Source organism: Hippocampus zosterae, chromosome 7 (genome assembly GCF_025434085.1).
Source record: "Hippocampus zosterae strain Florida chromosome 7, ASM2543408v3, whole genome shotgun sequence".
Lineage (NCBI taxonomy): Eukaryota > Metazoa > Chordata > Actinopteri > Syngnathiformes > Syngnathidae > Hippocampus > Hippocampus zosterae.
The window spans coordinates 21,557,204-21,574,629 of NC_067457.1; the positions used below are offsets into that span (position 1 = coordinate 21,557,204).

The following is a 17,426-nucleotide window of genomic DNA, read 5'->3' on the forward strand; positions in this document are numbered from 1 at the left end:
CTCTACCGAAATGTCAAATTGTCAAGTGTAATAAATAGCGGTAAGATTTTGCAGGAATTTTGTTACCCTGTTTTACGCTCACTTGAACAATAATTGAACAAACTGTTCTAATTGAGTTGACTGATTTCAAAACGAGCAATCTAACAGAGGGAAGACAACTCAAAATTAGCCCATGACTAAAATGAGTTTGACGCCCCTGCCCTAAAGGATTTGGAAAGGGATGGAAAAGTTCCGCTATATTTCTGATAGCTCTACTGAAACCATCATGTTCACAATCATGTTTCTCGTCTACCATAGAAACATGCAACAACCTACAGAAAAAGTTTCCAGATTTCTTGAAGCTTTGAAGACTGTAAAAGCAAGTAAAGGTTATAAACTTTTTTAATTCAGCAGTTACATAATAGCAGACCCCCCCCCCCCCCAAAAAAACGAAGCAATTAGGTTTATTTCACAACTGTTGTTTAGCTGAATTATTTTTTTAAGCAATTTTTAACTGCCAAACTGCAGTACTGTTTTCAAGTCATCAAAACCTTTTTATTAATTTAGACAGAAGTCGTGACACCCTATTTTATTTCACAAAGTTGGAATCTTGCACAAATTAAAATTTCAAATAATCATAAGGCTGGATTATAAATTGTCTGTTGACTTCATAAATATATGAAATCACTGTCAGGGTGCTACTGGCTTCAGGCAAGTAAGTTCACATAATTGACTGTAGGAATCAAACATGAAAACGCCTTATTCATTCACTCACTCAAGTTTGATTCTGTGCATTTTTTAACCTAAGGCTGGGCAACATGACTCTCTCCTTGTATTTTATGTTTCTTGTGTCTGCTCCTACTCCTCTTCTGACCTGGCTCAATTTTTTTCAGTGGCGGCGTTGGCCCCTTTTTCTTTTTCTTCTTTAGGCAACTCAGGGGGTTCGGGTTGTGCGGTTTCCTCTTCCTCTTCTTCCCCCGTCTATCTGCGTCCTTCTTAATGATGCCCTGCTCTTCTTTCATGGTGTGAAGATTCTGCTGCTGCGCCAGGCTCACCAGCTCACCCAGCTGGGCGGCCTGAACCCTATCTAGCGACGACTGGCTGGGTTTGTCCAACACTATGGTGTTGAGTATGATGTAGAGCAGAGGCACGCCTGCGATCTTCTTCAGACCTGTTGTCAATTTGAAGTCCTGCACAACAAACCACAGAATACATCTAAGCATGTTAAAATCAGATCAAATGTGACATTGTTATACATGGCGACTTCCAACATGGCGGCAAGATTATAGCTAAATATATAAACTATATCGCTATTTGCGTGCAAACAACTAAAAAGTCAATTTAATCTTGAAATGTCGCCCTACAAGATTACAAAAGTGATACCTGTGTGGCAACAAAGTAGTGATGTGGGTTTGTGGTTTCCAGCATAGAAAGCAGACACTCCGAGGCAGGGACTGGGCTCTTTAAATGTTGACATTTCCTCACTTGATACCTCTGCAAAATGATTTTGGCCCCAACAAGCTCTTTCCCCAGAGATTCCAATTCTTTCAGAGCGCAGCTGGGGGGAAACCACACATAGATGCATAACCAAATGATGTTATTTTCATAATGAGACTCAAATATACTCACTTAGTGGTGCAGAGCTGGACCTCGCCCATGAGATACTTTGGCATTTGCTCCTTGATTTGAATTTTATTCTTTAATGCCGCTTGACAGAAAGTTCCGTCAATAAGAATCTGAAAGGGTTCCCGAAAGTTAAAATTGTATTTGTAAAAGGATAACGTTTTCTTTGCTATTTTCTGTCGCTTGATCTTCATGATGGCTGACTGGTGGAATTTACGCGAAAGGTTTCCCTACATCAGAAATGATAAAAGTTCCAAATGAGACCGTTGCAATTGAACGCAATCGAACGCGATTCGCGAGGGCGTCTCAATTACTTTAATACATCCACGTTGTACACGACTGGACAAAGTTACATGATAACAGCGTGTGCTAAGTCTGAGCACACAACATGCATACTGTGTTTACTTCCGTGGACTCCGTTAGGAAACAATATGGAGAAGAAAGGTTCCGCTAATGATACATGTTAAAATGTAGATGAACTCATGGGAATTTATTACCATTATTATTATTGTTAGTAGTAGTAGTAGTAGTAGTAATGGTGGTGGTGTTGGTAGTATTAGTATTAGTGGTAGTATTTTCCATTTATTTCACGATCGCGGCTTATTGTTTGTTTTCTGTTTTTACCGGAAACGCAAGGTGTGTATTCCGGAAGTACGTCATAGACACAGCTTTAGTTAAGTGACAGCCGTCGACTCGTCCCTTGTGACTCACAGCCAAACGACGTTCGTCCGGGATCGGGTCCTCGTTTGACAGTTCGGTGCGTGAACCCTTTTCTATTCCGCGGCACCTACTATGGCGGCCACCGACCCCCGGTCGTCGAGTGACGGCGGACCGGCCAGCAGAGGAGGGTACCCGGGCGGGGAGAGCCGCAAAGACCGCGACGTACCGGGCGGCGGTAACGGGGAAGACGATCAGGACCGAGGCAGCTTCGAGTGCAACATTTGTTTTGACACGGCGAAGGATGCTGTCATCAGTATGTGCGGCCACTTGTTCTGGTACGGACCGAGCGAGGAGGTCTTCTGGCCTGCGGTGGGGGGTCCCGATTGTTAAAAATAATCAAATCTGACTTGCCATGCCGCCTTTATTTACATCTGTTCAAACGGTAGAATGACGCCTTGATCTGCGGATTTACTAATGTCTGTGAGCGTGCAGCTGGAGATCTCTCCTGTGAGAACTTTGTTGCTCATGCTGACCTTGCATGTTTTAACACGTAATGGCTGACTTGCATGTTGCACTTGCTGACTCGGTTTATGCAGATCATTAACGATGTTTACTCGTGGAATGTCGCACGAACTCGGTCGTGTTATGAGCGCTAACTGCTTCAAGTGTCAGACCTAAAATTCGACTGTCAACTTTGATCAAAATGTGCAATGACTTGTCATAGGCATTTACACATACTACTTAACTGCAGAGAATGCAAGGCTTCTATTAGGGATAAGACGTGCATTCATGTGAACTTTTCATCTCACCGTCCACTTTTGAAAGCAATCAACAATCTGTAAATAGCAAGCCCAATGAGGAGCGGCAGAATTTTAAGCATTGACAAATTAGATTTCCATGAAGTAACGGGCAGTCGTTTTCCTCCAGGGCTTTTAGTTGCAGCTGCCGCACGGGTGTAAATTTGAATTTCTAAGTTGGAATTCTAGTTTAGTTGCCATGCTTACTCACCCGCCAGCCCCCGTCCCTCTGGCCTCCCCTGACGCCTCCGGCTTTGTAATATGATGCAACAATCGGTAAGGCAGCCGAGCGATGACATCAGTTCACCTGTTGCAACGTTTGCCTCGCAGTTGCCGTCATGTCCGAAACAGCTCTCGGAATGATGCGGTGCAGTTCTGCTTCACAGCAAACAACACGCGCTGTAATTTATACATGGCAAACGTATTTCCATTGCAGAGTTATCATTTTATAAATAATTTTAACACCATTTTTATTTAAGGGATAAAAGCAAAATGGGGAGGAAAAAGGGATTAAAATGGCATTTTTTGGGTAAATCAACGTAAATAGAAAAATACAGAACTGAACTGCTTTGGAGTCAGGCCATCCGAGTTGGACAATTTGTTCAGTGGCGTGCATATTCTGAAAGAATGTCGAGCTATCTGATCGCCAGAGTTACACAAGCACAACATTGTCAACTGTGTGTGTGTGTGTGTGTGTGTGTTTCTTTCTGGGTCCCTTTGTGTGTAATGTGGCATCCGGTAGCGCTTGGTTTCTCATTTATTCAACCAGCTGTGTCAAAAAGTACATATAAAAAAATATAATTTTCACAAAATATGGTGGTTGTGTTTTGCAGTTTTGTTCAGTTGCAGTTTATCGGAGTTTTTGGTGTGGTTTCCGTATTTCGCTCACACAAGAGGGGTGAAATGTGACAAGAGAAACTGCAAGCCACAACCACAATGAGCATTTTTTTGTACCTCATATTGTGGCTGAATAGCCAAAGAGTAAAAATGTAAGTAATTCACAGTTGGTTAGTTTGTGTTTGGTAGTGGAGCTCAACTTGAGCTTTCCCTTCATGCGCGTTTGTCCACATAAACTAGCTGAACATAAAAGTTGCTGTCAGTGCTACAAATAAATAATCATGTGCCCTTTCTCTCTTTTGCAGCTGGCCTTGTCTCCATCAAGTAAGTCTATCATCGACTTCGTTCGTGGTTTTCCCTCACGACTCGTTTCAGTGTTACAATAATGCTTCTGTTTACCACTTCTTTCTCTGCGGCACAATTTAGCTGGATTTAGACTGCATGGTTTAAGCAACACGGAATAGGAAACACTGCTGACCGACGGATAACCACTGTATCAGAACATTTTTAAGTGACGGCAATTTGATCAAAAATGATGGAACAACACATGTAGACAGATAACAGAACAATACTTAAAGAGTCGCGGATATATTCTTTATCCTCTGCAAAAAAAAAGGAGTGGCACTACATCTATTGAATTGTCGTAAAAATGTGGCTAAACTTTATTGCATTCTACTGATGTCATTAGTCCTCGGGGGGCGGGGGGTCTGAAACAGATTTACGGCATTTCCAAGACAGACTGGTTATTCCACGTGTTCTGTACACGTAAACAGCCATGTTGTATTTGTCACTTGAAATCTACATGGAAATAGTGACAAAAAAAAATCTGATCAAAGGGAAGTGGGCACTTGAACCTGCCGTGATAATTACTTATTTTGAACTGTGTTGACGTATCATACGTCCACTTAATTCTGTAACAAACTAATCATTTCAATTCCCTCTGCTGCTCTGTTCAGTGGTTGGAGACGAGACCCAGCAGACCACAGTGTCCTGTGTGTAAAGCCGGCATCAGCAGGGACAAGGTCATCCCGCTATATGGACGAGGGAGTTCCAGTCAAGACGACCCTCGGTGCGCCCTGTACTCTGCGCATACTGTGCATGTGTATGTGTGATGGTCTGACAGTGTCCTTGTGAGTGATTGTTTGTGTTGGACTCCAGGTTGAAAACTCCCCCACGGCCTCAGGGACAGAGAACTGAGCCAGAAAGCAGAGGCGGCGGGGTAAGTTTGTTTTTGATTTTTTTGTGACATTGACAAGGACAAAAGTTCATTTCACCTACGCAGGAAGTAAAAACTGAATGTGGCTCGACTACAAACGGGGCTCCTCTCACTTCAATGTAGTTAGTGGTGCCAAAGCATTCTTGGTACATTAGACGCGGCTTTGGCTTGAGCACAAAAACAATTGAGGAGTGAACTCACTTTTGTGAGCGAGTGCAAATATCCCTGAGCACGAAAGCAACACTGACACCTAGTGGACAACTCTTGCATAAAACGACCATGTGAAAATGCCTGCAAAGCATTCTCTACATTTGCGTTCTGAGTCGTTTCCACCATTTCAAAGTGAAAACGCTTTTCAGATGTTCCAGGGTTTCAGCGACACCAGTTTTCACATGTCGTTTGGTATCGGCGCGTTCCCCTTCGGCTTCTTCACGACAGTCTTCAACGGCAACGACCCTTTTCACCGGGCAGGTAGTTTCTGCAGTTGATAAAAGATGTTTTTGATTAATGTGCCTGTAAAATTGATTGTAGTGTAACTTTATAGCACCCGTCTCCCGCATCCCCCTCCCTCGTGTACTTCCAGACCAATACGCAGGTGAAGCCCAAGGCAACGGTGGTCACGTCAACAACGGGAATCATAATTGGCAAGATTGCCTCTTCCTGTTCGTGGCCGTTTTCTTTTTCTTTTGGCTGCTGAGCGTGTGACGAAGACGCAGAGCGGCTAAGACGGACGGACTGACAAGAGGGGAAGGGATGGGGCTCGCTCGCTGAGAATTGCACACCGAACCTGAGCCACATACGCATTCGTGTTTTGTTTCCAATGAGGTAATAACTTGGGAGAGCAGTTGTTTGCAAAAAAAAAAAATTGTCACATCAAGCCCTGCCAAACTGCCTTTTGTCAATAAGAAACAGTAAAACGCAGCTGTTGAATGGGCCTCCTGCCCGACGCACAACATCACCACCTCAACATACGCCGGCAGATATTCGCTCACAGATACAAGGGCGGCAATAAACTACAATGGGCTCGATGTAAGATCAATTAGTGTAGTCTTTAAGGGGGTCAGCAGAGATAGTATGTGACAAGGGGGACCAGGCCTTTCTCAGTGTGTAGTGACTAATTCACCCCCCGCTCCCCTCCAAGCCAAGGACAGTGGGAGAGTCGTGGCGGACGAGAAGAGCTAACACTGGTAACCATATCAACCGTTTTTCTTGCCTCTAAAAGGCCAAAGAGTAGCAGTTTGGTTCTGAGTAATTGGGTTTGTGTGTATGTTGAACTCAATTTGTCTTTAAAATGACTGCCAGTGCACTGTGATGTCATTTGAACAAGTTCTCAATCTTTTTTTTTTTTTTTTTTTTTTGTGTAGCAAAGCTTCCCAAAATAAGAACAGAGGAATTGAAGAGTACAAAAAGCGAAATCTCAATGAACCATATTGGGAAAATGATTTCACTTAGTTCCCAGGAAGACTCGCTGCAGTTCAGTGAACTGTGCTTCTTTTGGGATCTCAACTATAAACCAAATCCTGCATTGTCCGAGCAAGCGATGCATTTGTATATAGTTTTGTAAAAATTTTTTTGGTTTTTGTTATTTTAAATTCATTTTTAGTTATGACACTGATAACCAGGATGTTTTTTTGTAAATTTTGCCTCCCAAGGTTAACAGTTTCTGGGCAGTGTTTACCATTAACCCTGGAGAACCCAAGAAAATTATGAATTATACATTAAATGACTGCTATATGTTCACTAAACACCAAAATGTTTTTTCCAATATTCAATGCTTTAATCCTAATTTAGGATAATGACCAAATTTGACCTGTTGGGATTTAAGGGCAGCAATTGAGTAGCAGAATTCATAGGGGCCAAATTTGACCCCGTGGTTTCTCCAGGGTTAAAAAAAAAACAAGCTTGTGTTCCGACTGATTACTGATCCTCTTTGGGATGACACGAGCACTAATTTTGGGTCACATATGTTTCTTGGTTATTTACAAAGGCTAATGTGAGCAAGACATGCAAATTTCCATTAAAAACGCCACCACGCAGCTGTCAGACTAATGTTCATAATTGTATCTATTTTGTAAAATACGCTCAACTTAAAACAATGTATTTGTTCAAAATTATGAAAGGTTGACCAACTCATTTTGATCTTGTACATTCCAATTATGCACCAGCTCTGACATTAATCAGGACAAGCCTCGCTCGTGTTCAAAAACAATTTGTCAATGTGCTACTTGGCAAACTACAAGTGCCACTATACAAAAATACTCCGTAGTTATTATGGAATTACCTTTCTGGCACATCTTTCTTTGTTTTTGCTAAAAGTAAACTATACTCTTGTCAACACTGCATTAGGTGCACCTGAGATCCAAAATGGACTTTAATGCCATCACCAGTGTTGAGAAAACAAATGCAATGGGTTGGCACAATTTTGAACGCAAAATATTTTTTTAATGACAAAAGAACAATAGTCAGATGGTCAAGTGCACTAAAAAATGTCTAAAAATAAGTTTTCATACAAAGAAAACATGTTGAGGTTCTTTGTAATATATACAGTAGGTAAAATATTTATAGGGATAAAAAATAATTTTTCTGAGTCAACTTGCGTGAACAAAAGATGCAGTCACTCAAGAAAACTCACGCCAACAGGCTCAGTCTTTTCCTACATATGATACAGTCCCAAACATTAATATTAAAGCTTTGAAAAATAATTAAAACGTGCAAAATCAGCATTTTGTTTTTGGTAAACATAGCAGAACATTCTGGAATCATTACTTATTCTCATTGGCGCCATGATAACAAGATCACTTCTTTTTTTTGGGCATCTTGTTGCTTTTGTTCAGAACTTTCATGAGGTTTTTGGACATGAAGTACGGCTTCTCCAGAGAGCCGTCATTGCGTTCCAAGTCCTCCACTGCGAACAGTTCATCGCAATGTTAAATGATCGCACTGGCTTGTTTACACTCAAACCTAACATGAGCTTAGAATTATTTCCTAAATACAGCTAAGGAAGCTTTTGTCATCTTGTACTCACAGAAGCAGAGGAAGAGCGTGTCGACACACATGCTGTACACGTTGAAGAATCCGTGAGCGATGAGGTAGCTGCCAATCACGACCGTCTAGGATGGTCACATTTGGAGAAAAAAAAAACACCACGACACTGAATGACTTGTTTGCGTGAGTGAGAGGATGAAATGAACACATTCAGTCATACAATGATTGGCGTCCAGTAATAGTTGAGAGTCTCCGACTGCGCCGTGCTATGTGGTAGAGGAATCTGGCCGGAGAAGAAGTAAAAGGACAACACGCCTGCAAGAAAAAGCTTGGTGTCACCGCTCGGCTCGTTAAGGATGTTTGTCATTCAAAATGTGCAATGGAAATCCTGAAGGCATTAAAGGTGTCATTCGTACCCACTCCACCCACGACTAGGAGCTCCCCAAAGAACAGCAACAGGTCGGTCACTTTATCCAGTATTACAGTTCTGTAAGTCACAAGTATACCTTATCTATGGTTCCATATCACATTTTCAATTCATAATTGGGCTTTTCAATTTCATTTTGGAACGGGTAGGCAAAGCAGATTTATCGTAAGTTGTAACCATAAACAAATACAAAAAAAGAGCATCAACCATTTCATTTTAAAAACCAAACATGGCTCTTAAGCGCACAACCCCCCCCCCCCCCCCCCCAAAAAAAACCCACAAACCTTATTATGTTTCTCATGATCAGCGAGAAAGCTTTCTTGGCTGAAGTACAGAAGTTTTTCCCATAAACAGCAATCTGTCCAAAATGAGTTTGACAAAAATACACAGTACAAAATACGATAGATACATGTCGTGTGTGGACATGACACGATTACTCACACCCGTTGAGCTTACCATGATGTATGCGTTCCGATTGAGAAACTTAATGAACTTCTCGAGGCACCAGAAGCAGCACTTCATGCAGCACAGTATGAAACGTGCACACGCGTTTTGTGCCGCTGGGTGGGAGTTGATGAGACAAAAGAAGATGACAAATTTCAATAATTGAATAAAAACAGTACTGTATTGGGGGGGAGGGGGGATTGTAACATCAGTGAGAGGCCTTACTCCTGGTTTTGTGGTCAATGTATTCCAGGAGGATCCTCACAGCCTGCACTATGGTCAGGATCAAAGCACCGAATGCCAATGAGCCCACATGGTACCTGAAATTATTTACGGTCGGTTTAGAAAGAACCTTGATCAAATGAATTTGATGGTAAGATTAAGATACAGTAATTTCTCATTTATCGCAGTTAATTAGGACCAAAACCACCCGCGATAAACGAAAATCCGCGAAGTAGTGACCAATTAACATATTTTTGTTTTTAAGTCCGCAAACGGTCCGCGAGAAGCTGTCAAAGTCAGCAAAACAATGAGTCACATAGAGCAACATACACAGTACTGTACTCCATATATATGTAAAAAAAAAATTTTAATGAATATGTTGAAGCCGTGATAAACGAACCGCGAAATAGCGAGGGATCACTGTAATGTATTTTTTTACAAAGCCGTCCACTTCCTATCGCACTTGCTAAAACCCATTTACGGTCTTTGGCGCTACCTAAAGGACATATCTTAAACTGCAGCAAAATGTGGACCATTTCAAGCACATTCACACTTGGAAGCACAAACATTGACCTAACCTTAGTGTGCGCACAAAGGCACTGGACAGGGGGGCCATGGGTATGTCGTCCGGCTTGTTGAAAGCCCAGTAGTAGGCGGCAAAGGCGCCGGCGAGCGTGCACTGGCCCAGCGCGATGACAAAATTGACGCACCAGAGAAAAGCCAACACGTTGTAGATCTGAAGGTTGAACAGGTTCCTCTGGAGAAGGCCCTCCGTGTTGTATTTGACAAAGATGCACGCAGCGGAGGGGCAGGTCGGGTAATCGGATGCCTTGAAGGTCTACAGCGGTTAGAACAGTGAGCCAATCAATGTTGAAAATGTAGCTACTTTCCAGTCAAAAAATTACTAAAATCAAGTAGAACCAAAGCGATAAAGGCTCCCATGCAATGGAGGGCCAAAATTCAGGTGGCCAGACATATACCTGAGGGTTGCAGTCCACGGTGCCGTTGATGCGCTGACACTCACTCGTACTTGAGTTGAGAGCCACCACTTTGTAGATGGCCCCTCCTGAGGTGGCCAAATACCTGTATCGACGAGCTCAGGTGAAACAGAGGTGCCGTGTGCCGGTCCATATTTGACATTAGTTCTGTAACCTCTTTGCGAACGCTCACAACGAAAGGATACAACGCAGTGCTAGCCCAGTAGGCCACACAGACCAAGAGGAGAACAAATGTCAACAGAGGGTAGAAGAGCGTGCTCATCATTTGACCGACGGCCCTGGGGAACAGCTGCGCGTTATTAAGACGAAGACGCAAGATGCCCAACATACAATATATCCAAAAAGAATCTATTAAATTGCATCACGGCGCGACTGACTTGCTGGCCTCTCGGATGAGTGCGATGGCGATGAGGATTCTTTTTCGCAGGAAGATGAGGATTAAGATCAGGATGGCTTCCACCACGCAGAGGATGATCACTGGGGAGGCAGCAGAAGCAGCAGTAAAAAAAAAAGAATACAGGATTAGAGAATTAAGATAAAGGGAGATAAAATGCCCTTTTCTCATTTTTGACAGAATTCAGAATGTGTGTTCACATGTGCTAAAATGGTTGAGTCAACTCACAGAAGGCTAACCAGGTCTCTTGCACCTTTAGGTAAAAACTAAAGTTGGTGGTGAATCCAATGTCAGTAATGGAGGCGGAGAGATTCTTGTAATTAGCGTACTGCCAGTAGCAGTGCCAAATCCCTGAAAGGAAATGAAACAAATCTGGAAAGATGTATTGTACGCATGCAAGGTAAATAAAACAAAGGCTCCACCACAATCAGAGCACAATAAAAAGACATTTTGCATGGTGCTGAGTTGTGTTTGCCGAACTTCCTATTTCAAGCACGAGTAAAGAAACAAATCCAAAGCTGAATTCATCTTCACCAAAAGCCCCGGTGGACAGGACGGCGACGATAAGGAGCCACACCACGACGCCAGCGATGAATCTCAGCAGCAGCAGGAACAACATACTGAGCACCATGGCGACTGCCAGACCACTGTTGCGGAAAACAAATGGAAACTTTTTTCAAGAAATATGACAATCAAGTGAACAGGAGACCAGAGGGAAAGAAGAGAGGAGAATACAAGATATTTATTCACGCTCAGATGCAATTGTTTAAAAAAAAAAAAATTAGCGTGTGAGTCCACGTGCCTTCGATGTAATCAAGAACCTATCATAAAAAGATGTAACGGTGATCATTGATACTGAAATTTTGTTTTGTTTTTTGTTCCATGTACAGTATTATCCAAAAAGTGGAAGTATGAGGCATCAACTAACGTAAGGATCCAGGGCCACGATGACGCAAAATCCTCAAAGATCCTGACGCCGATGTCCCTGGCACTCAAGCCGTTCAAAATGTCCCTGAGCAAGACAAAAAAAAAACAAAGCTAAAGTCAGTTGTACGTCGTGGCAGCAATTCATGAAAAAGCATGTTATGACCGACTAAAATTGATGCAGCGGTGAAGAAAAAGACATGATTGCAAGGCACTGAATTTGGATTCATCATCACAAAAAAAGTCCAAATTCAGATATCTCTTTACTCGGTCTCCGTTTGAATACATTTTGGGTGGGTTTTCTTTCCGCTGCATCGGTGTTAACATGCGAATCAAGACTGAACACACATGCAAGAATAATTTAAAAAAAAAGTATGTCTCAATATCACACAGCTGACTCATGCACAGTACCAGGTGTAAACCACCAGATTCTACTCTAAGGCTTGACACACTTAGGAGGCAACCGGTGCTGGTGATGAGGAGAAGAAGATTACTACAGTGGTCTTGCTTTCATTTGGAGTGTGGTTCATAGATGTTAAAATTTGTCTTTTTTTTCTGAAGTAATGTCACAAAGCAAATTCATTGGCTCTACCCGGTGCCGTTCATGAGGAGGTTGGCTGTTTCGCTGACAGATGGTGGCAAGCCTGGATTGTTGGAAAAATCCGGTGGCATAGTCCCAAGAAGTGTGACGTCGGGCAAACATCGTCCAATAACTACAAAAGACAAGTTGCAATGAGTTACGTTTTGAGTTCTGCACATTAGAAGGCAGTCGTTAAATATTAGAACGAAAAAAAAGAAATCCATTGCAAACTCCCCATGTCAAAAAATCTGGTCTGGGAAGCTATTTGACCTCACGTTTGGTTTTCTTTTTCTATCACCAAAATAACTGAAATAGAAATAATGCATTCCAGAGACACAATCATAAAATCGGTGTCGGTCAACAAGTGAGCTGGTTGGACGTTTTGTGTGACCAAAATTAAGAGCGATGACAGAGCAAATTTCCACTCACCAGAGCTTGTGGGAATAGTATAGAAAGGACACAGCTCCTTTTCCACAATCTCTTTGACAGTCTAAAAATAAAGATTTAAAAGATTACAATTGAAGTCCTGGCAACTGAAATTAAGCGTACAAATAGATATATTGTACAAAGACTATTTGTGCTAAAACAGACATCAAAACTTACCATGTTAGTGTGTGACAGGTTTAAAGACGGCGCACAGAGGCTTTGCTTGAAAACATTTGTGGGCTTTACGCCTGGAGCGTAGTCAAGCGGACTCACGGCGGTGAAGTCAGTCGGGCACTTTTCCACACATATCTGGCGGGGGAGGTAAGCGCGGCAAAAAAATCATCAGAATGAAGTCCCATTGTCCACGTGCAAACCGTCGTACCTGCGTGGTTGGGCACTGAAACCCATTGAGAGCTGCTGCCATCACGTTAAAACCTGTCGCACATTTGACAATGTCCAAGTAGAAGAGCGCAGGTCGGTTTCTGAGAGGCAACGGCAGAAGGGGACAAATATGACATGTCGTTAGCAGTGGTGGTCTTGCGATACTGTACTATGTGTTCTGCGATTGGTGCAAATGAAAAGTAATCACATATTTGGTCCAGTGCCACAGAACCATCCAGTTGAGTTTTTGGGATAGAGAACTTGGCGGGGATCTCCGTAAAGCCATGCTGAAAAAGGGACACAAAAAGACACACACACACAAATGATGAAACCAAATGGCATAAATAATAAATAACAAAAACAAGTGTAACGGTATTTATTGTGCTTATTTCATCCTGCGGGCAACAATGCATGAAACACAATAACATTGGTTACAGTCGAATAATGTCCACTATGTTGGTTACTTTGACTGAATAAAAATGGGGGGGGGGATCTTTGTTTACGAGTTCTGATTGCGTCTTATAATGCATTGCGTCCAATATATGAAAAAAATTACAAAATAGGCCATTCATTGAAGGTGCGCCTCATAATCCAGTGCAAAAAACTAAACAAAAAAAGACTTGTACAGCACCCAATGACGCATCTTAATGAGTTTCCATTGAGCCGCCCGCACACAGACTTTGTATTGACTTAAGATAAGGGAGTGGGGGCCGTGTGTTGGAATGAGTTTGATGACCAAGCTGGTCATACGAGCACACTGCTTATCTTGTATTTGTTTTGACTTTTTGGTTCGTTATACATTCGGCATATAGAACTGTATATGTGAGCATTGATGCTGTGACATTTTAATTTGTACGTTGTTGATTATTCCATCATTTCTAAATTATCTATATTCCGCCCCCCACCCCCAAAAAAAAAAAGTTATGGTGCTTTTCCGGTTGGTCTCTCACGTTTGAAAAAAAATCCACCGTGGTTACCCAGATTTGGATCAACTTTGTTGTTAGTCACAAAAAAACAAACCGTAAAAAATGAATGGGGGGAAATCAAGGAATAAAATAATGTAAAAGCAGAAATTAAAAAAAGGAACTCATTGTGAGGTCTAAATTTGCATGTTAGCATCAGTTAGTCCCCCCCGCCCAAGGCACTGTTGCCACCTCACCACTGTGCTTTAATGCGCCTTCAAAGGTCACCATGGAACTAATTTACGAGCAAACCTGGATGTCCCTACTTCTATGTTGTAATAAAAGAAGAGAAACAACAGAGGGGTTTACAGAGGTCAACCTTGGAAACGAGGGAGATCACATCTGTCTGCTTACGCTTACCTACAATCCCGACTGCAATGTAGCCGAGGAGGACCGTCATAAACACCACGCAGCAGATTATGTCAGTGCACCCTCTGGGGGGAGAGCAAATGAGCAAAAGTCATAAGAGAGCTGCGTGGACTTTACGCAGAGGTTTGTCTTCAATGTGAATCAGTCACCTCTTCTTTATGGGTCCATTAAAGGATGGGTCATACTCGACAGGTTCACCTAGACGCCCCACAAAAAAGGAAGAAAATTGATTATGTGAAGATTTTTACTCCCACACAGAAAATAATCATGTTATTAAACAATGCAAAGTCTGGTGTTTTTTTAAGTTAATGAATTACTGTGCCAAAGGCAAATGCCGGAACTATTTCTATGAGCTAACAAGTGTTGTAAATATGTTTCGGAGAGGGTGGTGGTGTTCCGGGAAGGAAAAAAAAGATTTTGTTTCCTGGAACAAAAAGAATGATTGACTACAACAATAGCTTATATGTAAAAAAGAAAAAAAAATCTCTCATACTTAGACAACATTCAGGGTTACTTGGGAAAAAAAAGATACTGGCCATGCATGTTAAGGGAAGCAGATGCACTCTCTTTATTTGAATGTCATTTGAATTCACAAAGCTGCTTTTGTTTTGCTTTCGGAAAACTCCAACTCGACGGCGTGGAACCAAAATTGAACACCTAAAAACTCGGGAGGCTCAAACGAAATGTTTGGGGAAAAATATGCCTTAATGTAATTATGTGTCGTCTGCATGTTACGCCAGGTATCCGGTCCATCTCTCTGGGTGCATATTCCAGATATTGACTGCTTCATTTACTTCTCCCATGAGCTAAGAGCTAGCGAGCCACCACATGTGTCACATTCTGGAAATTATCATTATTATTAGAGCCGTTAACATATAGTAACTAAAATGAAAATGTGTAAGCAGGTCGAAAAGGTTCTACGATGGCATCCAAATATAATTAATGTCAAAAGCAAATGGTGTTTGATATCAGAACAAATTAGAGATCAACCAGCCTCTCAGATTGTGTTCTACTTTCGACGGTCTATTGTCATGGATACAAGACCATAAAACATGTTCGGCTATACTGCAAAAGGAATATATTGCGTTGACGAATAAGAAGTGACAAAATGAAGCATCATGAAATGCCCGGACAAAGGAACCTGTTCATCGGCCTCCTCATGTGTCAAATTTCACAATACTGTTTGCAGTAAACGGCGACTCGTTAAAAAAAAAAAAAGGTTCATGGTGAGTCCATTTCAACATCTCAGTTTTATAACTTGGGCTCATACAGAAGAGAAAATGGGCGAGTATTTTTCCCGAGTAATCTCATGACTCAGCTTCATGCGTGCGACCAGAACAACACGCTCATAAAAAGTAAAATGGGTCATTTACAGGGTATAGCTCCGACCCCAATAGATAAAGAAACGATTTTCATTTTGATTATGCGTCAGCCTTTCCTAAGATTAAAAATGATGCTCAAGTCTCCAATGATTTGCGATGATTTGATAAACACAAAAAGCGCCAATTAAATTGTCACAATTAGGTTTGACAACGTCACCGCTTGAAAAATTTTACAAACATCCTCGTCTTATGGTGTTTTTGTATCGTATTTGAAGACATGAAACAGAATCCGAATGTGTATTTACCTCCAGGGAGGGCTTAATGACTGTAGTACCTCCCATTCTGTCAATACACTTGCTTGTGGCTCCATCAATAGAACAAACGTAAAGTAGAAGAATTCAGTGCTTTATGAGTACATGTAGGGAGGTATGGCGCATGGAAGTTTCAGCTTCATTTGCAGCCAGCAGCATGTGCAGTGTGTTGATTATTCAAGAGAAATTTTATTGAAGGTCAACTTTTAATGGCCTGTTCAAGTATCAAGCCTGGAAAATAGCTCAATTTTCTTCATTGCTGAAAAAAGAAAGAGTATAAAAAATACCCGCAAGATGCACTTTGAAGCCAGATACAGTTCTAACTGAGTGGGTGAACTATCCCAAATCTACTGTAATTAATTCTGACTTTGCGAATGCACTCATGCAGGTTTGTAGTAGAATTAAGTGTGGTTTATGTTTATATATTGAACGTAGTTTCATACATGCATAACTAGACGAAAGTTTGAACAGTTTTTCATTCATTGTTTCAAGAAAACACGAGGAACTAGACAGGTTATCAAATCTTTTGACTAATCGCGAATACGTGCTGTAACTGTGACTTTACCATGACACGCACAGGGTTAGATTTGGGAATTTTACGTAAAGTGAGAGAGCACTGCCTCGGTTCGTGATTTTTGACGCCTCGACTTGCGTACACATTGGTGTTGCTTCACTGGCGTCGTAAACCGAGAACGACCTGAACTGCATTCAAACGATGACGAGATGAGTTTTAAATACATGGAGATTCGAAGGTAAAAGTAGACTTACACGTTAAGCTCTTTTGTATTGATGGTCCCTTATTCCCCAAAAGTGAAACACGTCAACAAAAATTGACTCCCGAGGTAACGTAACGGGTGATGGTGACTTGGCAACTCACCATACTGAGATTCCGGATTTGCCTGCTTTTCCTTGCCCATTTTCCACCTCGACCGCCACCTCCCCTTCCTTGGCTTGTCACTAACTCAACTCAACTGTATTTATAAAGCACTTTCAAACAGCCATCGCTGCATACAAAGTGCAAATAGCTTACTTTACTTCTAAATTAGCCCAGTCGTCCTAAGCGAAGAGAACAACAAAAGCTTTTAAGAGGCCACAGTGGAGTGAATCTTTTCCCCGTAGCCAGGCGTTACTAAGCACTGCTTAGTAAGCAGTGACGACAAAAGCGCACCTGCGTTGGGTTGTGCACCGGAAGTGTCCAGGTGTACTCGCCTCTTTAGAGGCGGGAAAATATACATCGATATAAATATTTTTTTTGTCCATGATTTTATGTCATCTTGGTTTTAACTCTGGCCAGAAAACTGTGGTAGTAGTGGTGCTTCGTTGTGCGTTCACGTGAATTATGTCATCTTGGAACATAAGATTCCTTGGCCATTTGGAAACAACGGAGTGATGCTTCCACGACAATGGCGACGTCATCTTTATACGTACGGTGCTATTGTTAGCTTTCTTCTCTCGCCATGGCTAATCATTTTATGTTAGTAGTCCACTAGACTTTATTTGAGCATAAAGAACCGTCTTTCCCCAATATTTAAGTGTGGTTCCTCACTTGTCTGATGTCTAGGCTATATA

General features: G+C 41.9%; 3 protein-coding genes across 3 annotated transcripts; 1 reads left to right on the forward strand and 2 right to left on the reverse strand.

Moving 5' to 3' along the window:
• Nucleotides 1-553: 553 nt before the first annotated feature.
• On the reverse strand, nt 554-2,038 carry utp23 (UTP23 small subunit processome component). Its single transcript, XM_052071559.1, has 3 exons — nt 1,609-2,038; nt 1,363-1,537; nt 554-1,169 (listed from the first exon to the last, which is right to left on the reverse strand). Exons 1-3 carry the CDS (start codon nt 1,794-1,796, stop codon nt 783-785), a joined length of 750 nt encoding a protein of 249 aa, XP_051927519.1. The 5' UTR covers nt 1,797-2,038; the 3' UTR covers nt 554-782.
• Nucleotides 2,039-2,244: 206 nt separating this feature from the next.
• On the forward strand, nt 2,245-7,161 carry rnf5 (ring finger protein 5). The gene is made up of 6 exons (XM_052071560.1): nt 2,245-2,597; nt 4,202-4,220; nt 4,853-4,965; nt 5,055-5,115; nt 5,472-5,583; nt 5,696-7,161. Exons 1-6 carry the CDS (start codon nt 2,395-2,397, stop codon nt 5,815-5,817), a joined length of 630 nt encoding a protein of 209 aa, XP_051927520.1. The 5' UTR covers nt 2,245-2,394; the 3' UTR covers nt 5,818-7,161.
• Nucleotides 7,162-7,570: 409 nt separating this feature from the next.
• On the reverse strand, nt 7,571-17,072 carry slc44a4 (solute carrier family 44 member 4). The gene is made up of 22 exons (XM_052071549.1): nt 16,735-17,072; nt 14,374-14,422; nt 14,216-14,289; nt 13,102-13,180; nt 12,895-12,994; nt 12,690-12,821; nt 12,516-12,576; nt 12,099-12,219; nt 11,511-11,594; nt 11,117-11,229; nt 10,811-10,933; nt 10,566-10,665; nt 10,374-10,466; nt 10,171-10,273; nt 9,769-10,028; nt 9,194-9,288; nt 8,981-9,084; nt 8,809-8,882; nt 8,514-8,584; nt 8,318-8,412; nt 8,138-8,222; nt 7,571-8,017 (listed from the first exon to the last, which is right to left on the reverse strand). The coding sequence occupies exons 1-22, from the start codon at nt 16,772-16,774 to the stop codon at nt 7,908-7,910; spliced, it is 2,166 nt and encodes a 721-aa protein (XP_051927509.1). The 5' UTR covers nt 16,775-17,072; the 3' UTR covers nt 7,571-7,907.
• Nucleotides 17,073-17,426: the final 354 nt, after the last annotated feature.